Raw genomic sequence first — 25,366 nt, 5'->3', positions numbered from 1 at the left:
CCATTTTCCTTCCTTTTTTACATTGCCACTCCCCTCCCACAAATCAGTCCCATTGGCCTCTTATGTTGTTTAATGAACAGATGCACATTACTTAGGGAGGATTTAATAACCTAGTGGCTGCTGCACTGTTTTCATAGAGTATCCCACTTTTTAAGATCAAAATCCCCACTGGACACATGCCACAGCACCAGCCACCGCAGTTGGCTGCATGAAAACATAGCATCAGGCCGGCACAACACGACTGGATCAGAGCAAATACATTTGCTTTAATGTGAGCAGTTGGGCCACTTGCTTAAACGTGCTTCATTTTCTAGTTGAGCTGATTATTTCCTCTTCTTGTGTGCAGGTGGGATTTTCAAAAACACTCCATATTGGCTCAGCTCTGCTCCCAATGAAGTCAATGGAAGATTGGTCCAACTCAGCTCTGACTAAAGTCAATGGGTGTTTTACTGCAGATGCTAACGGAAACAGAATGAGGCTCCTGCTGAATGCTTTTTAGAAATTCCATCATGTGTTTATTAGGAATGAATCTCCCCCCTTTTCCTGGGGCCCCACTGCTGTAATCTCTCTACTTCCCTTCATTGTCCCTTGGATTTTGGTGTTGGCTCATGGCTGACTTTACACCCTAACAAAGAAAGCTACAAAGAAGCTGTGCAGAACACTGAGAGGGCGTCATTTAGTTGGGAAACCCAACCCGTTGGGAAACCCAAGCAAGACGTATCACTGCTTGAAGCCTGATAGGACTTGATTCTCTTATTTACGGTGCTTTGATAGTGGTGTACCTCTGTCGACTTTGTTGGAGATGCTCCCAATTTATATTGGTGTCAGGGAGGTTAGAATCCAGCCCGTAGACCCTTCACCACAGTGGCAGAAGCAGCTCCGTTGACTAGCTGTTTCAGAATCCTTTACACTGCCTGCTGTGGGATGTCAAAGGAGATACCAAAGCAGCTGGCACTAAGGATTTTGGACACTGCACATGACAAAGCTGATACAGGGACATCTCTTTTAAATGGGGGGAGGGGCGTCAATAAGCAGCCAAAAGAAAGGGGTTTTGGATAAGCCTTGTTGGTGGATGAACAGAGTTGACCGAGTATTATAAGTGTTTGAGCCCTCTTAACTTGTGCCTAAGACTGTCCTTGCTTGAAACATTACAATACCAGGTTGGGAAATGAAGTTTATGGGATACAGCCGAGCACACACTGGACACATTTACCTGGTTGGGGCCGTTGCTGTTCTGTATTCTTATTCACAGTTTGAGTCCCTGCAACCGGGGGACCTGTAATAACAGGAAAAGTGAGATCTTAGATGTACTGCAAGCAGAGGAGAGGGAACAAATAGGGAACAAGATGGATACAGTGTATACATGAACATGACCAAGCCAGTGGAGATCGGCAGGAAACAGTTTTGTAGTCATATGGGAATTGTTGAATTTTCATACATATCTATTACCCTGATGAACAGGGATGAAAAGTCAAAATCACAATTTTCATCAATGGAAACATTTTAAATAATTTTGAATCAGGTCCAACTAAATGCTTCATTTTGATCATTTTGACCTTTTGAGATTCTTTTTTACTCTCAGTTAACCTAAATTTTGAAACCAACGGTTGCTTCAAATTGAAAAATGGAATTTTTTGTTTCGAAAAGGGCAAAATGGGATGTCAACGATTTCTCAACTTTTTTCTGGAATTTTTTTTGAAACGGGAAATTCGCCAAATGAGCCTTTCCCATGAACAATTTTGGTTTTGGAAAATCAACATTTTCTGAAGAAAAAAAAAAAAGTTTGGTCAAATAATTCCCGACCAGCACTACAAATCAGTTCAACCTTAGCCCTAGCATCTGCTCCACACATTCAGATCCTCACTGATAACAGAGATAATGCTATAAAACAAAGGATGGTCTTCCCATTCTGAGTGAGCATTTTCCATAAAGCTCCTAAACAGAAAGTACTGATTTAGGGCCAAATTCTGCCAGCCTTACCCCAGCTGAGTAATATCTTGCTCAGGGACAACTTGTGGCCCCAGGACATGTGACACCAGTGAAAGAAGAGCAGAATATGCCCCAGTGACAGACAGTTATACTAGCTAAGATAAAAATCGCATGGGCTAGCAATCCACCTCCTTCAGGGCATAAACTTACCATTTGGGGGCAGCAGGAAATCCGGCCCCACCCTGTAGTATTGCAAAACGATATGAATTATGAAAATAATTAACAACTAGAATAATGTGCATGTCTATAGGATCATCCATATGATGACTTCAATGTGCTTTACAAATATTAAGGGCCAGTATTTGCTACTCTTTCTCATGGTGAGTGGCACCTTTCTCCTTTGAGCAGTAGTAAGGTATTGGAGTACGGCGTTATTGATCATGATTAATTGTATCAGAATCTGGCCCAACGTAAGGATGGCTCCAATGAATTAAGTCTCACAAGAGACTGGAAGTTAATAGGGCCTGGATCCTCACTCATTCTGATGCCTGTACAACAAGCAAACCAAACCTTGCCCAACTCATGACCATGTTTCGATCCTCTGCATCAGAATTTGCCACCCCAACATGGCTACTTACTTTTGGTGAGGCTGGAGTTCATGTTATTGCCCCATCCGGCTCTCCTGACCGCATCATAGGAAGGATCTAATGACAAATGAAGGAGGAGTTGAGTTCAGACTGCGCCAGGAAGGCTAGACAAGTGGCTAGTTGTGATTATTGCTTAGGAAATTTCACACACGCTTTAGTTACTTTGTTTCCATGCCCTGGCCTACATATGTGTTTCAGCCACCTGTTATGTATTGTCCATTATAGTGCAAGGGCCTTGGGGCAGGGCCTGTCATTTTTGATCTGTCTGTACAGTGCCTGGCACAATGGGACTCTGACCTCTCTGACCTGTAGGCACTGCCACAACATGAATGTTAAATAATAAGACATGGTATGGGACAGGTGGAGCTTCGAAAGACATTGTGCAAGGGGTGGCTGGCAGAGGGTGGGAGCAGGGGTGAGGCCTGGGCCTCCATCTCCTCCCTGCACAGGTGGTGGTAGTATGGACCGGGCCTGTGCTTGACTCCTGCGGGGGGCACAAGTTGGCAATGGAGGGCAGAGAGGAAAACAAAAGTGCTTAGTGCCCTCCACCCCGTTTTGTTCACCCGTGCTAGTGTCAGGCACCATCTGGTCCCATGGGAATAGATGAGGTGGACTGAGGCTAAATGTAAACTGAACCCAACAAAATTTGAATTTCTGTCTAGTCAGAATCTGCCTCTCAGCTGCCCCCAATACTCCCAAATATCTGTGCCTTCTTTCCACTCCAGAGCCCTTGCTCATCCTCCTGGCCCATCGCGAGGCTGCAATCAGGTGTGCCTTGCACAGCCGCCTGCTCTTCTGCCTCGCTGCTTCTTCTGTCTGCCCTGTGATTGTGTGGTATGGCTCTAGGGTGACCAGATAGCAAGCGTGAAAAATCAGGACTGAGGGTGGGGGGTAATTGGCACCTATATAAGAAAAAGCCCCAAATATTGGGACTGTCCCTATGAAATTGGGACATCTGGTTACCGTACATGGATCCCAAGGAGCCTGCCTTAAGAACTGGTAAATATCCAGGAAACAGAGGAACTGTTCATGGTTTAGGAGAGGTTGGACAGAAAGGAAAGTTCACAATGGAGATCATGAAAAACATCCTGATGGGGAGCTGTACTGGGCTCCTAAGGGGAAGGGTGGAAGCCCATGCACTTTAACAGCTGACCTGGGTAAAGCCCTGGAAAATCTAGGTTTCTGCAGGGAGAGGTACAAGATGACTTGGTAGAGTAGCTGCCATTAAAAAGTCAACATTTCCCAGCACTTATTATTGCACGGAGTATCTGAGATGTCACAGTTATTTCCTCACACTTAGAAGAAAGAACCTTGCTAACCCTGAATGGTGACCACAGCAAGTTTTTTCTGTCTCTGACCACTGTGGATCATGGGCAGCCTTGAGTTATGGGTCCAGATCCACAGTAGGTGTCAATCAGCGAAGCTCCATGCCGATTGACATCAAGTGAGGATCTGGCCCATGACTGATTCGGAAGCTGCAGGAAACCTTCCAAGGACATTGAAGGGGCCCTGGAAGGGTGCGGCAAAGCACTGTGTTAGAGAAAGGGGGAAAAACAATGGGCTCTGATTTCACAACAAGCAACACTGGTGGGTGAGGATTGGCTTGGGGCAAAGATGTGTCATCGGAATCCTGCATTTGAAATCCCTAGGTTTTTTTATTGTTATTGCTGAACAGTTCACAATCCACGTTTTCCCCAGCCCATCTTCTCACTCTTGTCCTGGAGTGGCTGGACAGAAAAACCACTCAAGGACCAGACTTAGAGGTAGTGAAGGGACGAGCCATTAGGTTATTCAACATGAATCAAGCCAGGGCTTTAAACCAAAAAGGATTCCAAAGTCTCCTTGTGGACAACAAAGAAACCATAAAAACCACGCTAACCCGCAACATTAAAAATAACCATCATCCTCATCAGAAAGCACTTCAACAGATGAACTGCTGCCCCCCAACTCCTTCCGCAACCCCTCGAGTGAATAAGAGCCAGGAGGTGGCGCTGCTCATGCCCTTGTCCATTCTCATCGTTTGGGGCTGGAGAAGAGCAAGGAGACCGGAGCGAATCTCCTTGTGGAAAAATCCACGTGCACTCGCCCAGTCCATCTGGCTCTGCAAAAGCCTCTTCAGTTTTTTAAATTAGTTATTGGCATGAAAAGAAAAACAGAAAGAGGGAGCGTGGAGGAGAGCAGAGGAAAGAGAGAGAAAAGGGGGGAAAGGAGCTCATTTAATTTGTCCGTTTTTATTTTTATTTTACTGTTGTTTGTAATAGAAACCACAATCCCTGCTGCAAATAGGTCAGACTTAAAAACAACCCACTGTGCATTAAGAATCCGACAAGACATCTCTCAAGGACAGAGCCCAGTCTGGGTTTCTTGTTCTTCCAGCGGCAGTGCTGGGGACTGGTTCCCAGCTGCATTTTGCCAAGTGAACCTTTCTACCTGGCTAAGAGCCATTGGGGTAAACAAGCAAAGCTGCTATATATGTACCAGTGGAGTTTTCCCCTGCTTGAAACCATTGGTGGAAATTGCACCTTGTGCTGTCTACACTAGGGGCTTGCACCAGTGTCAGTATGGTAGTGGTTGAAATCAGAGCACAATAGATAAGGCTTAAATTGTAGCCCATTCCCCTTGTAACCAAATGGCTTCTTCTTCCCCATCCTTGGTAGCCAGCCAGTGACTTTCATTCCTCCCCTTTGATAATCCTTGGCAGGTATATAAAACTGCATATTAACTCTAAGCTTTTGGCTCATTTGCCAACAAGCTAAGGCCCGGGAGTCCCACTAAAACTGCGACAGGAAGACGGCAGAGTGGCATTGCAGTGGGTGGGCCCAGCTCCAGTTAAAGAAGGAAGGGGGGTGTTTCTGAGATGCGTCCAGAGACGTTTTAAGTTTCTTTCAACTTTTCTGGTTCAGCTCGCAACTTGCCACCTTCAGATCCCATGAGCTACAGCATCATTTCTAGATTGGGTTAGGGGCCGAAAGCAGAACCTTGCCAATGCACACGACATGACTGGCTGATCCACAGTGAATCAACACAACAAAAAAGAAAAGATAACAGTAGAACATTTTGCGTCTAAAGATCCCAGGCACTCCATAGCGGTGGCCTGGATGATTAGCCACATTCTACAGATGGGGAAACTGAGGTATGGATTTAGTTGGGAATTGGTCCTGCTTTGAGCAGGGGGTTGGATTAGATGACCTCCTGAGGTCTCTTCCAACCCTAATATTCCATGATTCTATGAATGTGACCTGCCCATGGTCACGTAGATCCAGAGTGTAGCCCACATCTCCTGCTTGCCATTCCAACGCTTTAACTGCAAATCCGTGCTCACTCTTGCGATCAAAAATACTGGATCAAGACACAGAGGGCCAGATTCTCAGCAGGTGTAAATTGGCGTAGCTGCATTGACTTCTACCGAATGAGGTTGATTTACACCTGCTCAGGATCTGCTCTTGGGCGGAGATTGCCCAGAATGACGTTAAAGTCATTAATCATTTTAAAGGTCCCTGTGCTGGTTTCTTTGCACCCTTTTTTCAAGGCAGCTGATTTGGGAGTGCAAGGGTGGTGTTATGATTACAGTAGTGGTCAGAAAACCCAGTTCAATTCCCCCCTCTCTCCTCCTGTGTGACCTTGGGCAAATTACTTAGTCTCCCTTTGTCTCGGTTCCCCATCTACAAAATGGGGATAAGATACTTCTCTGCCTCTTGGGGTGGGTTGTGAGGATTAATACCCCATAAGCCCCTTCAATGCTATTGGGAAGGGGGTTGAATAAGGTTAATAAATAGTTCCTCCATTGGGTGGCACAAGGGGTGAGAGAGTTTCAGCACGACAGCCAGTCATGCAGGTTTTGCTGTGGAAAACAGCTCACTTGTGCTCTCTCTTAAGCAGTGCAAGTTTCCACCTCTCTCAAAAAACAAAACAATCAAATCTGCCAACTTTTTTTTTTCCTTCTCAAAAAGTTGTGCAATGTGAACGAACCACAGCAGCCCGGCCAGCTTCTAGTCCCAGACTCTAAAGCTGAACGTGTTTAAAACAAAATGGAAAAGGCAGAGCCAGGGAACCCATCCAGAGACTCGGGTTTCTGCAAAAACAATATTGTTCCCAGGATCTGACGCCCAGTGGCTCGCAGAGATTCTACAGAACTCTGGCCAGACGGTTAGTTATGCAAAGAGTCGTTATCTGTCGTAAAGTGGCTCAATTTTCACACTCAAATGCTCCAAGCTACAGAGTTTCAATTTAAAAATACGAGGCCAGGTCCTCTTCTGGTGTAAATCAGCAATTGACTTCAGCTAAGCTAGGCCAGTTTACGCCTGCTGAAGTAAATTACGCCTGCCCTAGGTCTGGTTTAGACTTAAAAGGCCCATTTGAACAGCAGCCCTGTGACAAACGTGTATTCAATACAAAATGGAATTAAAGAGCACAAAATAAATCATAGATGTTTTCAAGAAATGTCATTCTGCAGCTGTCTGGTTTATATCCAGAAATTCCCCAGAATGAATGCAGACTCTATTAGAGGCAAGGTACAGGATATTAATAACACTTTGCACTTTCATAGCACCTTTCAACTGAGGATCTAACAGCTTTGCAAACCTTCATGCTCGCAACATGCCTTGGAAGGAGGTGAGGCATCATTAGTGTCATTTTATTTATTCACATTTGTAAATGCACCTCCCCAGGTGCTATTATATGGGAGGGTAAACTGAGGAACTGGGTGACATGACTTACCCAAAGTCACACAGTGGTAGAATCAGAATCCTGAAGTTGGTTCTCAGCCCTCTGTTCCAACCTTTCACCCTAACTGCCTCCCCATGGACCTCCTCCTGACTGAAGAGGAAGCCAATAGCACACAGGACTTGGTAGGATAGGGCCCCGATGGAATTCCTGATTCCTTGCTAGGTTACTCCATGTCTGAAGACCAATGATTTCCATGGAGCTACGCTGATGTAAAAGTGAAATAACAGAGTGGTGAATCAAGCCCTTAAGGCCCACAATAAGCAGTGGGAAGGCCTGGCTCATCCTCCGGTTGAAGTCAGGAGGGCAGGCTCAGGCCCTAAGTCTGCTGCCCTGCTGTGCCAGGGAGGTGAGCTCTGGTAGTGGTTTCTAGGATGAGAGCACAGTTGAAGCAGGACCTAGTGCCCACCTCCTCTGACCCTTCTCCCCTCCCAGATCTCAGAGCTTCAGATCCTGCGCACTCCGAAGTCAACAACAAACTTCCAACTGGCTTAATTGATGCAAGGTCATGCCCTTAGTGCCCAACAGAGTTATCCTGTGCAGAGCTTCTGGCACATGGGTGGGGTTCACAGATGCTCCTTTCCCTCCCCAGAGGAAAAAAAAATCCCTGATCAAATGTTAACAGCTCAGGATCCCCTGCTGTACTCCCATCAGCCCCTGAAGTCTGCCTGCCAACTGAGAGAACATGGTATCAGGAAGTCCCTGTTCAGGATATTAGAGATTGGACAATAAATCCCCCAGAAAAAAAAAGCAAGCTTTAAAAAGGAAAAAGTGATGTTTTTCAAATCGGAAAGGCTGAGGGTGCCGTGGCGGGCCAGCGTTCCCACTGAACAATGGAGCTCACAGTCCCTTGGCTTCCCCAGCCGCTCAATGAGTGCTGACAGCTCCTGTATCCCGCTGCCTCCTTAAGAGCTTACTCCATCAAACCAGAGTCAGGGGAGCAGACTTGCTAGTCAGCGTCACTCTCACCAACACTCGGGGGGAAGCATGGGCAGCGGGCCTCTTTCGGCAAGGCCTTTTGATTTTGCCGGACGCAGCGCTGGTTGGGTCACATGTGCAGTGGCTTGTGATAATGATCTCATCTTTCTAGGGCACCTTCCTGCCAGCTGGATCCCAGGGGGCTCGAGGTCAGGTTTTTAAAGGGATTTAGGTGCCTAAGATGCAGATAGGTGCCAATTTTTTTCCAAGGGCGCCTAGGTGCCTAACTCCCAGTGAAATCCACAGGTGAGAGGCGCCGAGACACTCTAGAAAATATCTGTCTGTGTGTCTTCTTGGAAACGCAGCAGCACAGCACTCTGGGGCCGTACTGACTCAGCAGAGGAGAGCATCACCTACCAGTCCATGACTCCACCTGCGGCAGGACCAGAGGTCTCCCAGCCAAGCATAGCCCAACCGCTCTATTCTGGACCTGGGATGCTAGGCAAGAAGCCCCATTGTGAAATGATGGGTCTGAACTGTGGCCCTCTGATGCCAAACAGGTTGGCAGCGTCAGGACTGGATTAACGTGCGGGTCAATGGGGCTCTGCCTCAGGTGCCCAAGTGGTTCGGGGTCCTGGAATTTCATAGTATTGTTTAATGCTGCGGTGTCCAAACAGCTAATCCCATTCCCAACATGCCTCCCTTGCTAACCTTCCCTTGCTGTGCACGGAGCATTTGGAGGAGATTAGAGAAACAGCCCCAGGAGGCACCGGAACGTTTCCCACCGTCCTGCACGTGTGGGCCTTGCCGTGAGGGTTGAGGGTGCTCCCAGGAGGCACTCAGCACCTTGCGGGATCAAGCTGCTTTGCACAACCTTGCAGTCTGCTTCTTGGTGGGTTAGCACAGCCAGGCTAAGTCCCTGGAATCATGGCACATGCATGAGCCCTGTTAAACAGCAGAACCACACCCCATTTATCACTGGCAGCAGCTAGCTTCTGAGACAGGGCTCCTTCCCACTCAGCGCGTTCCCAAGGAGCACCCGCTTAGCATGTAATCACAGTAGCACCAAACGGCCCCAATGTACCAGGTTCTGTACAAACACCTAGTAACAGACAATCCCGGCCCCAAAGAACTTGCACTTTAAACAGACCAGCTAGACAAAGGCTAGGAGCAGAAACAGAGATAAAAGCCACTTGGGCAGGGTCAGAACCAAGACTAGAGTACAAGTCTCCTGAGTCCTAGCCCATTGGCCTAGCCACTAGACCACACCGCCTCCATTACCAGCCCTGTCTATTGGTGGCCTTTGGCTTAGTCTATCCTATTTATACAGCTACAGCATAACAACACTTCACTCTTACACAGCACTTTTCATCTGTGGAGCTTTACAAAGCAGGCCAGTGAAATTATCCCCATTTTACAGATGGAGAAACTGAGGCATCTAAGGCACTAGGAATCCAGCATTCCCCCACACTCTCACCCAACCTGCCTACAGAGCAGGCCACAATGGGGTGGATCTTGCACATCTGATTTCCAATAGGGTCCTGGAACACCCAGGCCCGGCCTGTACCCAGCCTCACAAACCCCTCAGATGCAAATCAATGGAAGGAGAAGAGGGCTGAGAACTTGAAATGGCCTGTGGGATTCTTTGAGTGGAACACGCATTGTTTTTTGCAGTGGGTCCTTCGGCCTCAGTAGGGAGACAGCTCCTGGCTGGGTGGCTGGAATTTAGATGATTGGCTCTAAATGGAAAAGCAGGGTCAGGCATCCTTTGTGGGATGCAGGCTTGTGTAATTCATTTGAATGACCACGGAAAAGAAGCTGAAAGAGACAGCAGAGAGACCTCACTGCTTCACTCCTAATGAGAGAAGGGCGGCTGGGGCTGGCATGATTCTGGTACCTGGGAGCAGAGGGTGCACATGGGAGCAAGTTAAAACTAGAGTTGCAGGGAACTGCAGGCCAAGTCCTGGAGTTCCCAGTCCCGACACTCTGTGGCATGTAATCCCCTGGTGTTTACGCCCGGGGCATGTGTGTGTATTTTTGCAACCCTTTTGAATGAGGAATCGTAGACAGTAGGTTTCTGGAGCGGCGAGGGAAACCAAAGGCACCTCAACCCCCACTCTGAAATGTCAGATGCACCATTTTAAATGATGGCAGTAAATGTAACTGGTTGTGGACTCTGCCCAAGCACTGCATGTCCCTAAGGCTGCGTGCCACATGCTCTCAACCCATGCCACATGAAACCTATGCTGCCAACTGTTAAAGTAGCACCATGCTGAGCTCCCCTTAGATTAACATGCTTAGATCATGCTTGTGGGGGAGGAAGTGAAGAGCTTCTAGTCTACAGGTGAGGTTTTCCCCATGGAATCCCATCATTCCCTTGGATCCACTCTACCAATACTTGGGAGCTATCCAGCCCTTAGCAGAGAGGTATGCATTCCTGCCTCCTCACTTCCTCGCCACTGCAGTACTGGTGCAAGAGCCTTCTCCTCCGCAGTGCCCTGTGTCTTGAACACCCTCCTCGTGTCGCTCCAGCTCATTTACAATCTCTGCTGAAACATGCCGTTGGTCCCCACCTACCCCCCTTTATTCCTCTCCTTTGCTACGCTGCAGCTGAATTAAAGAGAGCTGTGTATTCAAAAGAGTTCAGCATGCTGAGTGCACATTGACTGGTGGGCTCATTTGCAAATCTGGCCTTTATTTAGGTGCCTAGATGGGAGCCACATGGGCGTCCCAATTGTGGGTGCTGAAACTTTAAAAATCTGGCACTTAGTATCTGTAACCCTTTGTATTATTCTGTATTATTTAATGGTGTTATATTTTTCAATAACTAATCACTGCACTATGACTTTCTGTGAAAAATTTTATTTATAGTACTGCCTGTCCCTAAACACCTGCACACCTTACATTTAAATTAACAGTACCTTATAATGGCATTATCATCATCATCAACAACAACAGTAATAATAAATACTTAGCGCTTATGCTATACCAAACCCACATCCTCTGTCACTATCCTGCCCAGGCTACTCAAAACTCTTCACTGTGGCAACAGGGACAGAACTCAGAGTTCCCTGCTTCAAAAGCACAGCCCCTTACCACTTGTTCTAAAGGTGAATCACCAAGTAGTATAGGGGCTCAGGCACACAGTTGAGTAGTTCTGATTCTATCCAGTAGGGGCAGCAGCTAGTTCACTAAAAATAATTCTATAACCTGTCTATTTTAGGTACTTGCTTGGCCCCATTATCATAGTTTCTGAGCAACTGACTATCTTTTAACATATTTATCCCCACAGCACCCCATAAGTGCTAGTATCCCCATTGTACAGATGAGGAATTGAGGCATTGAGGCACAGAGCAGCTTGCCCAAGGACACACAGGACGCAGATCTGCTGAGTCCAAGGCTATTACCCTAACCACTGGGCCATCCTGCCTCTCTCCTTAGCATCTCAGTACAACTAGGGGAGACTGATCAAGCCATCGACCACTACCCCTTTTTACTTCTCCACGTGGGCACCAATGATACTGCCAAGAATGACCTTGAGTGGGTCACTGCAGACTACATGGTTCTGGGAAGAAGGATAAAGGAGTTTGAGGCACAAGTTGTGTTCTCGCCATCCTCCCTGTTGAAGGAAGAGGCCCAGGTAGGGACCATCGAATTGTGGAGGTAAATGCATGGTTATGCAGGTGGTGTTGGAGACTGGGCTTTGGATTCTTCGACCATGGGATGTTGTTCCAGGAGGAAGGATTGCTAGGAAGAGATGAGATCCACCTAATGAAGAGAGGGAAGAGCATCTTCGCAGGCAGGCTTGCTAACCTAGTGAGGAGGGCTTTAAACTAGGTTTGCTTGGGGATGGTGACCTAAGCCCAGAGGTAAGTGGGGAAGTGGGATACCAGGAGGAAACACAATGAGGAGGAAACACAATGAGGAGGGTTCAACAGGGGAGGCCTCCTGATTCATACTGAGAAAGTAGGGCAATTGGCTAGTTATCTTAGGTGCCTGTACACGAATGCAAGAAACCTTGGAAACAAGCAGGAAGAAATGGAAGTCAAGGAATATGATGTGATTGGAATAACAGAGATTTGGTGGGGTAACTCACTTGACTAGAGCACTGTCATAGATGGATATAAACCGTTCAGGAAGGACAGGTGGGGTAGAAAAGGTGGAGGAGTTGCACTGTATGTAAGAGAGCGGTATGATTGCTCAGAGCTCCAATATGAAACTGGAGAAAAGCCTGTTGAGAGCCTTTGGGTTAAGTTTAGAGGTAAGAGCAACAAGGGTGATGTTATGGTGGGCGTCTGCTATAGACCACCAGATCAGGAGGATTAGGTAGACGAGGCTTTCTTTGAACAGCAGAAATAGCAAATATGGAAGGCAACCAACTTGGCTTAACAGAGAAATCTTCAGTGAGCTTAAACACAAAAAGGAAGCTTACAAGAAGTGTAAACTTGAACAGATGACTAGGGAGGAATATAAAAATATTGCTCAAGCATGCAGAGGTGTAATCAGGAAGGCCAAAGCACAATTTGGAGTTACAGCTAGCAAGGGATGTGAAAGGTAACAAGAAGGGTTTCTACAGGTATGTTAGCAACAAGAAGAAGGTCAGGGAAAGTGTGGGATCCTTACTGAATGGGGGAGGCAACCTAGTGACAGACGATATGGATGCTTTTTTTGCCTTGGTCTTCACAGACAAGGTCAGCTCCCAGACTGCTGCATTGGGCAGCACAATATGGGGAGGAGGTAAGCAGCCCTCAGTGGTGAAAGAACAGGTTAAGGACTATTTAGAAAAGCTGGAGATACACAAGTCCCTGGGTCCTGATCTAATGCATCTGAGGGTGCTGAGGGAGTTGGCTGATGTGATTGCAGAGCCATTGGCCATTATCTTTGAAAACTCATGGTAATCGGGGGAGGTCCCAGATGATTGAAAAAGGGAAATATAGTGCCCATCATTTAAAAAGGGAAGAAGGAGAATCCGGGGAACTACCGACAAGTCAACCTCACCTCAGTCCGTGGGAAAATAATGGAGTAGGTCCTCAAGGAATCCATTTTGAAGCATTTGGAAGAGAGGAAGGTGATCAGGAACAGTCAACATGGATTCACCAAGGGCAAGTCATGCCTGACCAACCTGATTGCCTTCTATGATGAAATAACTGGCTCTGTGGATATGGGGAAAGCGGTGGACGTAATATATCTTGACTTTAGCAAAGCTTTTGATACGGTCTCCCACAGTATTCTTGCCAGAAAGTTAAAGAAGTATGGATTGGATGAATGGACTAGAAGGTGGATAGAAAGCTGGCTAGATTGTCAGGCTCAAAGGGTAGTGATCAATGGCTCGATGTCTAGTTGGCAGCTGGTATTATGTGGAGTGTCCAAGGGGTTGGTCCTGGGGCCGGTTTTGTTCAACATCTTCATTAATGATCTGGATGATGGGATGGATTGCACCCTCAGCAAGTTCACAGATGACACTAAGATGGGGGGAGAGGTAGATATGCTGGAGGGTAGGGATAGGGTCCAGAGTGACCTAGACAAATTGGAAGATTGAGCCAAAAGAAATCTGATGAGGTTCAACAAGAACAAGTACAGAATCCTGGACTTAGGACAGAAGAATCCCATGCACTGCTACTGGCTAAGTGGCAGTTCTGCAGAAAAGGACCTGGGATTACAGTGGATGAGAAGCTGGATATGAGTCAACAGTGTGCCCTTGCTGCCAAGAAGGCTAACGGCATATTGGGCTGCATTAGTAGGAGCATTGCCAGCAGATCGAGGTAAGTGATTATTCCCCTCTATTCAGCACTGGTGAGGCCACATCTGGAGTATTACATCCAGTTTTGGGCCTCCCACTATAGAAAGGATGTGGACAAATTGGAAAGAGTCCAGCAGAGGGCAACAAAAATTATTAGGGGGTTGGGGCACATGACTTATGAGGAGAGGCTGTGGGAACTGGGCTTATTTAGTCTGCAGAAGAGAAGAGTGAGGGAGGATTTGATAGCAGCCTTCAACTACCTGAAGGGGGAATCCAAAGAGGATGGAGCTAGGCTGTTCTCAGTGGTGGCAGATGACAGAACAAGAAGCAATGGTCTCAAGTTGCAGTGGGGAAGGTCTAGGTTAGATATTAGGAAAAACTATTTCACTAGGAGGGTGGTGAAGCACTGGAATGGGTTACCTAGGGAGGTGGTGGAATCTCCATCCTTAGAGGTTTTTAAGGCTCAGTTTGACAAAGCCCTGGCTGGGATGATTTAGTTGGGATTGGTTCTGCTTTGAGCAGGGGGTATGACTAGATGACCTCCTGAGGTCTCTTCCAACCCTAATCTTCTATGATTCTATGAGTGGGTGAGGCTAGCAGGGACGTATATATGGATCTGCAGGTAAGAGCCAGCATTCTGTTGGTGGTGACCCAGACCAAAACTTTGGGTGTTCACAATCTGGATCCTAATCCAGATCTAGTTCTGGATTCGAACATTGTAGCTGAAGCCTATTTCCAGTTTCTGGAACCAGCCAGAACCAGGAAGCAGGAGGTGCCTGGAATGAAAACACAGTTCAACACCTTCAGCAAGGTTCTGTTCAGGTTCTGGCAATGGGCAAATGCTTGGGGGGCAGTTCTGATTTCTTCTGAAGTGGGTCACTCCTTTGTATTCCTCTCTGATCTCCTCCCTTGCAGAAGCTGATTCCGCAGGAGGTGACATGTAACTAAAACCTCTCTCAGCTAGAAAACCTTGAGCCTGGGTTTCGCTCTCTTCTTCAGAGCAATGGCCCTGCCTGCAGGAATCAAAATTGCTCTGTGATTTTTGGGGGCCATAGGCGACAGCCCCTATTGTGAGAGCTTGCCTAGAAAAACATCCCAGAGCCTTAGAGCAGTGGAACTTCTTGATTCCTGTCTGGATTCGCCACCACCCTACACACAGCTTATGACACATTACAAAGAAAAGGAGCAAGCACCGAGAAATGTTTTGCTTGTTGCTTGGACCTCGGCCAAAGAACCGAGCAGAGTGGAAGTGGAAGCCAAAATATCTATCAAGACAATCTCTCCCAAACTCAGGTTTGTAAGAAAAACTGCCTTTGTAAGTTTGTATGTACACACAAGACATATAGATGTGTGTGTGCACACAAACACACCCACTCACACACCCACTCACACACCCATATACACATCTAGCACAGACACACAGACCAGCACTCACGTGAACACACTCGTACAGGTGTAGGCACAGACACACACAGTAGTAAACAGACACACTCCCCCAAACATACACAGTCACAAATACAAACAAATACACAGAGAAACAGAAACACCCACAAATATTTATTCTGCAAAGACATGCACAAACACCTCCACAGAGAAAGCAGACAGACACTCACATAAGAGAAAAGGAAGGAGGACACACACACGCACACACACACACACACACACTGCTGTTTTTACAGTATTTGCCCATTCGCCTCATTATCAAGAAACAAATTTACTCTTGTCTTGGGAAACAGCCTGAATGATTCCAAGAGCTTTTGGGGGGAGTGACCACATCCCAGCAAATGTGTAACCCACACACACATGTGCGATAACATAGCACACAGCGCACCCAAGGCAAAAAAAATAATAGCTCTTTTTGCTGGGAGAAAAGGAAGGATAATGGTTACTTAGAAAGTGCTCCAGACAAGCTGTCAGGTTGAATTCAGAGAACTGGAGTCTAGCTCTGGGACAGCGCTGGCTCAGAGCGATCCCCTGTGAGTTGGGTTTCCTGCCTGCTACGGTTTACAGACAACGATTCTTTGTTTCAAGTATTTTTGGTGAAAAAACACACGGCTGCCTCCGAAGAGGGTCAGGGAGAAAGGAGACAAAACACTAACTCTGGAATTTCAAAGGAAAACAATTTTTAAAAAAAGAAAAGAAACCAAGAGAGCTAGCTACCGTCTCTCCTGGAATCCTAAATCCCCATTTGGCCACAGAATCATCATCATAATAAGCACGCCCACACACACACACACACACACACACACACACACACACACACACACACACACACACACACAACAACAACAACCCCAAAACAAAACCCAACCACCAACCCTCCTCTTTTCCTGTGCAATGGAACTAAAAATGGATTAGGAGTATTTCATCAGCAGGAGAACAAACAGCGTCAACAAAAATCGTCACACTCAGAGACAATTAAAAGGGCGCAGAGCTATCACTGCACATTCTATGACATGGATAAAAGTTGAAGTGGTCCAAAAACCTTCCACACAAACAAGGAGTGTTACCAACATAAAAAAAAAGAACCTCTGGTCGCTTGAGCTGGCTAATACTTTTCACATGAAAACTTTTTCTTAGTCAAAAAATGGCTTTGTTTATTAACACAAAAATTAGCAGAGAATTTTCAGGGTTTTTTTTAATTTAGCAATTTTTTAATGGAAACTGAAAATAAAAAAGCTATTTTTCCAGTGTCCCATTTTTTTCTTTTATTCCTCTCCACCCCGCTTTCTGGCTGCAAAACTGAAAAAAAAAGAAAAAAACCTGAAATTTTGAAAAACTTCACACCAAAAATGCTCAGTTAATGAAGACCCTACATTTTTCGAAATCAAGTTTTTTTAGAAAATTGAAAAATGAAAATGTTTTCAAAATGTCTGTACATTTCGGGGATTTTCAGTCTCCCGATTTCCGTCAAGCCCTAGCTCTTACCTGATGGAATAAAATGGCCTTTTGCTGCACATGTGCAGCCATGCCTACCTCATAACACCGTCCATGCAACCATGAACGCCATGCAAGCAAACCATGCTCACACAAACGCACAACCCTACTCTGCATACACACACAAAGATGTACATAACTCAAGCAGACACACATTAGCTCTAATTTTCTAGGCTGGGTGCCTAAAGCTTGGTTCCTAAATCCATATTCAGGCACCTGACTAGACGCTATTTAATCCTTTGAAATTCCAGTTCATGTCTTATCTGCTTTCCCTCTAACCTTCTTCAGTAGCAGCTAGATGATAAGATTGCACACGGGGCAAACAATAATAGCTCTTTTTGCTGGGAGAAAAGGAAGGGTAATGGTTACTTGGATGGATGGATTTAGGAGCCTTACTTTAGGCACCCAGATTTGAAAATGTTGGCCATCATTAGGACTCAATTATATTGCAGTAGGTTGGGGAGAAGCGTGGAAGGAAAGAGAATGAAGCTGGCATGGGGCAGACAGTGAGGGAGAAGGGGAAAGACCTCCAGATTTTGAAAACACACACACAATCCGCGTCAAAATCCACCACACCCTGCAAATACACAAACAGGCCTCTTCCACCCAAACCTTCACATCCACAGTTCTCTACAAGCAAATCAACACATAATTGTTGATGGAGGAGTGGGCACAGTTTAAAGGTTCTGGTGATATGCAGTGGGGTTCAGGATAGGACATATAAACCCTGGCAGAAATCTGGGGGGCATGTGCCCCCCTCGTCCCCCCCATGCATCACCTCTGTACTCCACAAACACCCACCCTAGTTCCTACAAGCAAATCTTAACACACATGTGCACCAGCACGCACGAGACACACACTACTCACGCGCACACACACGGAATCTCGTACGTCCACACAAAGTGCTTCTGCACGTTTGGTAAGAAAGGGCTCAATCCTGCCAGGGGCTGAGCACTCTGTCCCACTGCAGCACTGTTCTTAGGCTCCCCCATATATTTAAGCACAGTCCCATTGGCCTCGGGGGGAATATGTATATGCTTAAAATTAAGCACCCATTTAAAGTGCTTTGCTGGATCAGGGCCAGATGTTGGGCACTTTGCAGGGCTAAGCCCTTAGGGATTAAATCATACTTATATATGCATAAGCTTTGCATTCCCCTGCAGACCCCTATTTGAATGGTACAGTATTGTAAGGTGTGAGTTTCTGAGCTACCAAGTCGTTTCGAGTCTCCATGGATTAATGCGCGCCCAGATTCTTCTCTTGTGTCTCAGATATCTACACGATCCTACCCAGCACTCCAGACAGCCAAGTCATGGAAAAAGAAACAGACTTTCCCTCCACTGAAAAGCACTAGATGGGCCCAAACCACTCCATTTAGCCAGGAGAGTAACCTCATTTCATTTACCAGAAAATTGTTCTGCAGCCAAAAAAGCCTGATGATTCTCATTAGAGCAATTTCTTTCTCAAAGGCAGCTGAAGACAATTTGTACCGATGATGCTAAATACTGCACATCTGAGAGTTTACGAGGTTCAGGAGCAAAGAAACTCAATGTTCAGAGTCCTTTAAGACCCTAAGGGTATGTCTACGCAGCAGCTGGGCAGACAGACACGTGTTAGCTCTGCTTGAGCTAGTGAGCTATAAATAGCAGTGGCTAAGGCTAGCCGCACAAGTGTGTACCCAGGGGGTTAGGCAGGTTTGTACTCAGGTGGCTAGCCTGGGTCGTTGCCCATGCCACTGTGGCCACACTGTTATTTTTAGCATGCTAGCCTGAGCAGAGCTAGCAGGGTCTGTCTACCCGCAGCTGCGTGCAAGCATAGCCTAAATAATCAGAGTAGAAAATGAATATGCCATGAGCACCTGCCTTCCACATTTGCAGTACAGTACAAAGTTGAGCGATGTGAAACTCCGATTCTGAAAGGCACTTATGCATGTACTTAACTTTAAGCATGTGCTTAAACAGAGGCTTAAGGGTTTTCTAGGAGAGGGATCTAAGGCAGAGGAAACCTGCAACTAGTCCATTTCGCCTGATGGAAAATTGACTATTTTTGTTTGCTAGTTAATGACTAAAGCCCTTCTTCAAAGGGTTTGCTTTAGTGATAGGTAGCCCTTAAAAAGGATGCCCAGACCGTCAATAGGGCAATGGTCCCAGACACATGATACAAGGATTGAATATATTTTGTATTATATTGTGTAAGAATATGCATCAGATATGTGGTTTGCATTTGACCTTGAATAAATAGATCCTTTGCATTATCCATGTGCGTTCCTAGAGAGCACACAAAGAAATATATAGTGAGATGACCAGAGAAGCTAACAGGGTCTTTTCTGTCTCTGAGTAACAGCCGTGTTAGTCTGTATCCGCAAAAAGAAGAACAGGAGTACTTGTGGCACCTTAGAGACTAACAAATTTATTAGAGCATAAGCTTTCCGAAGAAGTGGGCTGTAGTCCACGAAAGCTTATGCTCTAATAAATTTGTTAGTCTCTAAGGTGCCACAAGTACTCCTGTTCTTCTTTTTTCTGTCTCTGACTCTTCTATGATGCTATGACAGACACAGATGCAGTGTGGTCCAGTGAAGCAAGTAATGGGCTGCGACACAGGTAATCTTGGTTCCATACCAAGCTCTCTGCACCACCCTGTTGTGTGTGTGTTGCTTCATCTCTCTCTGTACTTCTGTTTCCCCTTCTAGCTACCGCTCTTTGTCTGTCTTGTCTATTGGGGTCTCTTATTGTGTGTCTGAACTGCACCTAGCACAATGGGGCCCTGATATTAGGTGGGGGTCTCTAGGCACTATGGAATACAAACAGCTATAATAATGATTGAAAGAAAGGAAGCAAGGACAGACAGACAAAGGGGAGGCAGATGTGTCCACTGATTGCTCATTCGACAACATGAGGACGTTACCCAATGAAAACCAACGCAGCCTTCAGGATTTATCATTCCATCCTAGCTTTTGAACAAATAAATACATTCTTAATTTAATAATCACAAAGAAACAACATTAAAGCCCACAACTGGACCCTGGTTCAGATTTCATAAAAACAAGATTTACAAAGAACTAAGGCCAGTCAAAATTCTTCTGTGATGATGATTATTTATTACTTAAATTCAGTAGGAACAAAGCCAAACAATCATTCCTCTGCAAGGTCACTATCCAAATCATTGGGGCCTTGTGCTGCAAAGTGAAAGTGACTAGAAGAAACTGACTAAGTCTGTTTCATTTTCAAAGAGAAGAGAAAGACAGAAAATAAATGAACAGCTTAAATGGTAGAGCATAAATTAGATTTTAAATCAATTCTTTCATGTTTAATCATTTGAGATGTTAAACAGAGAAGGAAAAATACATTTTCATGAAAAAAACATGGATGATTTTTAACCTGAGCATTTCCCAGCCAAAGGAAGTGCCAACTTGAAATCTAGTATACCGGTATTTTAAAAAGTGAGCTAAAAGGACGCAAGAAAGGCCTGGTATTTGAGAACCAGCCTGAGGCATAGGCAACTTGGGCTCAATTCTGATCTCTGCCACAGATTTCTTGTGTGACCTTGGGCCAATTACTTAACCTCTTGGTGCTTCAGGTCCCCATCTGTAAAATGCAGACATCGTAATTCCCAGAGTCTTGACTTCTCTGTTTAGATTGCAAACTCCTTGGGACTGCGACTGTGTCATATTATGCGACAGCACAGCACCAATGCAATGGGGCCCAAAGCTCAGCTGAGGCCTCTTGGTGCAGCTGCAGTACAGTAATAAAAGTAGTGTCAGGTACTAACACTGCTAATATCTATGGCTTTGCTGCCACATTTTCCTACTAAACAAGAATGTTTTTACCTTCCTTGGTACTCGCTGAAAGAGCCACACAAATAACAGGGGAAACGGACTATGGTGAAACTGACAATACTAGAAGCTCCGTCAAATGCACTCAAGGAACAAACTGGGGGTGGGGAAAATGGAAACCCCCACCCTTCATTTTTCCCTCTAATCTCCTTCCTTTTCTGTGATCTTAAGTGTGACTTGCAATGATAGTAGGCAAAAAAAGAAGTCAGCGAGAAGTGTGATTTTTACATGGAGGGTCTCCCTTTAACAAACACGCCCGAATCCCCGCTCTCTTGCTTTTATTTTTAGCAACACCACCTGGCCTCAGACAGAAAGAGCACCGCCCTGGATGTGTGTGTGTCTGTTTGTGTTTATGGGGGGATAGTGGGCAAGTGGGTGCTTATGTGTTTTCTTATTCAAACAGGACCGAGCCACGCTTTTATTATTTTTAAATAGATGACTATTAGAGTAGAAAGAGAGTGGGAGAAAGACCTGGTTGGCTTTGTCTCTGTAATGTGCCATGTTTTATCAACTGACGACTGGCTCATACAGAGACAGCAAAGAGGAGGGGGCACCAGGGGATAGGCAGCTCAAGTGGATGGCTATATTTGGGACAAAAGCAGCACCTGTAACCAGCAACATTAATCCGTCTCTCTCTGAAACTAGGGACCAGGGCAGATGTTTGAGGTTAAATGCACGGTGGTGCACTCGGAAAGAGGCCTGTGCTGAAGTGCTGGCTCAGAGAGCGTATCTAGTCAAATGGAGCATCTTCAGACATCACACGCAGCCGCTCTTTAAATTTGTGATCTTGGGCTATGTCTGCCTGATGAGCTAGGGGTGTGATTCCCTTGCTTGCGTACACGTGTGCTAGCTCTCAGCGAGTTCATGCAAGTATAAATAGCCATGTAGCCACGGTAGCATGGGTAGTGGCACGCCCCTAGTGGGCAGGGCAGAGGACTGGAAGTCAGGACACCGTTACTAGCACTTATAGTAGGAGAAAAGGAGACAGGACTCCTGGGTTCTATTTCTGGGCCCTGGGAAGAAGTGTCACATGGTTACCAAGTATGGGACAGGGAGCTAGGATTCCTGGGTTCTACTTCCAGTTCAGACAGTAGCTCACTGTGAGACCTTGAGAAAGTCACTTGACCTCTCTGTGCCTCAGTTCCTCCATGTGGATATGGGTAATTTACATAATTAAATATGGATTGCCAATACCAGTGGTGTCACCTCTTGTGAGTTGTCCAATTTTTGTTTATTTTTATTCAGGCCCCAGATCTTGGAGTCAAGTGACACAATGAGAATCTCTGCTTTCATTTTTTTTTTTTAAAACCTACGTTTCTAGCCCTCAGAGTTGCAGAGAACAGCTTGAAAACATGATTAGGTTGTATCCTAAAGGCTCAAAAACTAGACGGCAAATAAAAAGAACCCAAAATATATTATTTGTTAACTCTCATGGTTTTTAAGCCCCATCTCAAGATTTTTGCATGCTTAGGCTTGGCAATACTACAATAGTCTGCAGCATGGTCTAGCAGCATGGGTACTAGCTAGAGAAGTAGGATGGACCAGTAATCAGGCCATTTGATTGGGATAGAGGAAACCCTCTGTGCTTGGTCCTGTCTCCTACTATGCCCAGGAGCAAATCTATTAGCCTGAGCTTCCCCTCTGTACCATGGAGATAACAGCACTGCCCTAGCTCACAGGGACATGAAGCTATAAATACATTGAAGACAGAGAGGTATGTGGATACCCCAGTAATAGGGGACAGATAAGTACCTTACAAAGAAGGGCACTTGCCCTGGATTCTAATCCTGTCCTGCTGTGTGAGCTTGGACTTTCCCCCTTTCTCCTGTCTATTTTAATCGTAAGCTCCTTGAGGCAGGGACTATATGTTTGTACAGCACCTAGCATAATGCGGCCCCAAACCTGGCTGGGGCCTCGACAAGCTACCATAGCACAAATAATTAATAACGTGACTACCCTGAGTCCTCCAGTCTCCCCCAGATGCTCTTTTGTCCAAACATGTCTATTTACACACTGCAAACATTTTTCAGTCTTTGAAAATTTTACTTCTTGAGATGCAATGTGGACGTTTCCGGGCCTGAAATGTAAATCCCCTCCAAACTCTTATCACCTGGATTCTCCGGTTTCTAATTGGTGAGGTGGATTTTTTCCCCCTCTTTTTCTTTTCTGCATCAATGTCTCCACAGAAGAGGGATTGTAAATAACAGAGTCCCGTGCTGTGAGCACCCCCTTCTGGTTCATTGGCTATCCTGCATGCCAGGCTCATGTCTACAAATACAAATGGCTTCTGATAGGATGGGAAGTACAACACTGTTAAACCAAAAAATTCCTTTGGCTTCACTGAAAACTGTGCCTCTGTGTGTGTGAGCACAGGCTGAAATCTTTAAAGGACAAACATTACTTGCATGTTTCAAAGAGGGCCCTACATACAATGCAGAGAAATAAGACTGCTAAGGAAAGAAATGATAAGCAGATTCCAACCCTTTGGTTAAATACCAAGATTTAACTAATACCTGGTCACTTGCATGGAAGATATACAGTCAGACCTGAATTTTCAGAAGGTCTCAGCACCCACAATTGGGGCCAGGTTTTCAGAAAAGCTCAACTCCCATTTAGGCATTTAAATGAGAGCCCAAAGAGGGTTGGGTTTCAAACTTTCCTGTGCTGGGAATATCCTGTTTCTTCATGTGAAGGGAAGGAGTCCAGGTAGGGTGACCAGATGTCCTGATTTTATAGGGACAGTCCTGATTTTTGGGTCTTTTTCTTGTATAGATTCCTATTACCCCCCACCTCGTCCTGATTTTTCACATTTACTGTCCGGTCACCCTAAGTCCAGGAGTCATATAATGGGAGCATGTGACTGAGACCCAGGCTGACTGGGGAATATAAGGGCAACCTGAGATCAGTTGGTAAGACAATCTCTTTAGCTTCAGGCAGAGAAGTGCAAATGGGCAGTGAGGAAGGCTGTGTGGGGAGCAAGGTTGCTGGAGAAAAGCCTGAGCTGGGACAAGGCTTAGAACATGGCACCTGGGGTTGTGAGCCAGCTAGAAAGCTGGGTGGAAGATTTTGTGTATCCTATTGAAATTAAGGTTAATAAACCAGGCCCCACACTTGACATGTGAAAGCCTATGTGAAGTTATTTGGGAACCCAAGAAGGAGAAACCAAGGCAAAGGATGGATGTGATGTTAGGCTGGCTAAGTCCCAGCTACAGTATGCAACTGAAATACTGCAGAGGGAATTCATGCATCAGACTCGAGGCCTATCTAGCCCAGTATCCTGCTAGTAGCCAAGATCGGCTGCTTCAGAGAAAGGTGCAAACAAGTTTCTTCCTGACCCCAGAATTGGCGTTTGATCAGGGTTCATGTGAAAAACACTGTGATCATAGGTGCTTAGGATTCTGGTTCTAGGGCTTATTGCAACACAGCACCTTGAGCATCACACTGGGACCAGAGTTCAGTTCACCAGAGGGCAGAGTGAGAACTACTGACCTAATGCCTGCAACATGCAAAAAGCAAGGTTTAAAACCTGTTCATGCAAAGAACAGCGACTGTGTAATCAGTTCATTGACTCACTAACAAACACATGTGAAAATGACAATCACGCAGTCTTATGCAATGGGGCTGGCTGGCGAAGCGGTGGTTTGCATTTCAGCATGGGTGTGTCTGCAAACTGGGATGTTACCAGCAATCTGTGTGCATGGAAACTCATCTTTTCATGCAATGGGCATAAAACAGTGGACTCTGTTTTTAACACAATCAGAAATATTCCAGGAACAGAGGAAGACAGATTATTTATTACTCAAACCACAGGATTCTTCTGAAGCCAAACTCGCCGTTCTTGGTGCATGCTCCAGGGTTTTGAAACATGTTGTGCTTGGTTTTGTGTAGGTGGAGGGGGTTAGGCCTGTAAACGGTGGGTGAAGCTGGGATTTAGATTGAGTGTTTTCTAGGGGAAATAGAATGGCATAATGTAGGTTGTGGGAGCTGTATGAGGGATTGTGAGTTGGGGGGTGGGTGTCACACCTCTGTGGAGTGGATTTACAGCAAATTGTGAAGCTTACACTGAACCACTGCAGAATAGAGAGTAGAGTAACACAAAGTCCCACTAAGCCATGCTGGGGGAAAAGCAGCTGGTAAGTTTCCCCTACAGCTATAGCGAACTCAACACAGGATCTGGGATCAGAACTGCAAACACAGCCGCCCCCTGCTGCAGGCTTCCCGTAGGTCTAGACGGTTATTCAACCAGCAGCAATCTCGCCCGGGTGGCTGCATGCCTCCATAGAGGGTTAACATGCAGCCACTGGGGGAGGCTGTGTGGCAATATATCTCTTGAGGGTGCATCTTGGGATATCTGTGAGTCATGGAGGATGAAAGCCTGAACCGTCTAACTGCAAGGAGGCAAACCTCGGTGCCCTGGAAGGATTCATAGGGGAATCTGGGCCCAGAGCCTCTCAGTCCCTATGCTGGGAAATGCAAATAAGCAACCAGTTTGTTTAGATCCTCTCTGCTCTGAGCTGAATCCCTTTTGGGATTTAAAAGAGGGAGAGGAGGGAAGAGATGGTGAGCTGGAGAAAGAGGAAGGGGAAGAGTGTGGGAGAGAGAGAAAAGAAAGGGGGCGGGAGAGAAAAAAAGCAGACTGAC

The 25,366-nt window shown here is 46.0% G+C and overlaps 2 protein-coding genes and 1 long non-coding RNA gene across 23 annotated transcripts in view; 1 reads left to right on the top strand and 2 right to left on the bottom strand.

Annotated features, from left to right (window-relative positions):
- Positions 1-11,058, top strand: part of KCNJ1 (potassium inwardly rectifying channel subfamily J member 1) — a 57,615-nt gene extending 46,557 nt beyond the window's left edge. For 3 of the 4 annotated variants that reach the window (XR_002888212.3, XR_006174881.2, XR_010593322.1), the window contains one exon: positions 347-11,058. The gene's annotated coding sequence lies outside the window, so the exon portion shown is untranslated. The remainder of the gene's footprint in view (positions 1-346) is intronic. The other variant, XR_010593324.1, reaches the window with a different exon arrangement.
- The window catches only part of FLI1 (Fli-1 proto-oncogene, ETS transcription factor), a 117,738-nt gene that overhangs the window by 4,014 nt on the left and 88,358 nt on the right, over positions 1-25,366 (bottom strand). For all 18 annotated transcript variants that reach the window (XM_065570632.1, XM_042851955.2, XM_042851953.2 and 15 more), the window contains 2 exons: positions 2,568-2,633; positions 1,214-1,276 (listed from right to left, as the gene is read on the bottom strand). In XM_065570632.1, coding sequence (XP_065426704.1) covers positions 1,214-1,276; positions 2,568-2,633 — 129 coding nt within the window. The remainder of the gene's footprint in view (positions 1-1,213; positions 1,277-2,567; positions 2,634-25,366) is intronic.
- LOC135976092 (uncharacterized) lies at positions 6,110-25,358 on the bottom strand. The gene is made up of 2 exons (XR_010593325.1): positions 24,958-25,358; positions 6,110-24,898 (listed from the first exon to the last, which is right to left on the bottom strand). It is a non-coding gene; the product is annotated as an uncharacterized LOC135976092 (long non-coding RNA).

The sequence above is a fragment of the Chrysemys picta genome, chromosome 16 (genome assembly GCF_011386835.1).
Source record: "Chrysemys picta bellii isolate R12L10 chromosome 16, ASM1138683v2, whole genome shotgun sequence".
Lineage (NCBI taxonomy): Eukaryota > Metazoa > Chordata > Testudines > Emydidae > Chrysemys > Chrysemys picta.
The sequence above is the reverse complement of the archived record's forward strand: the minus strand, read 5'-3'. Positions and strand labels throughout refer to the sequence as shown.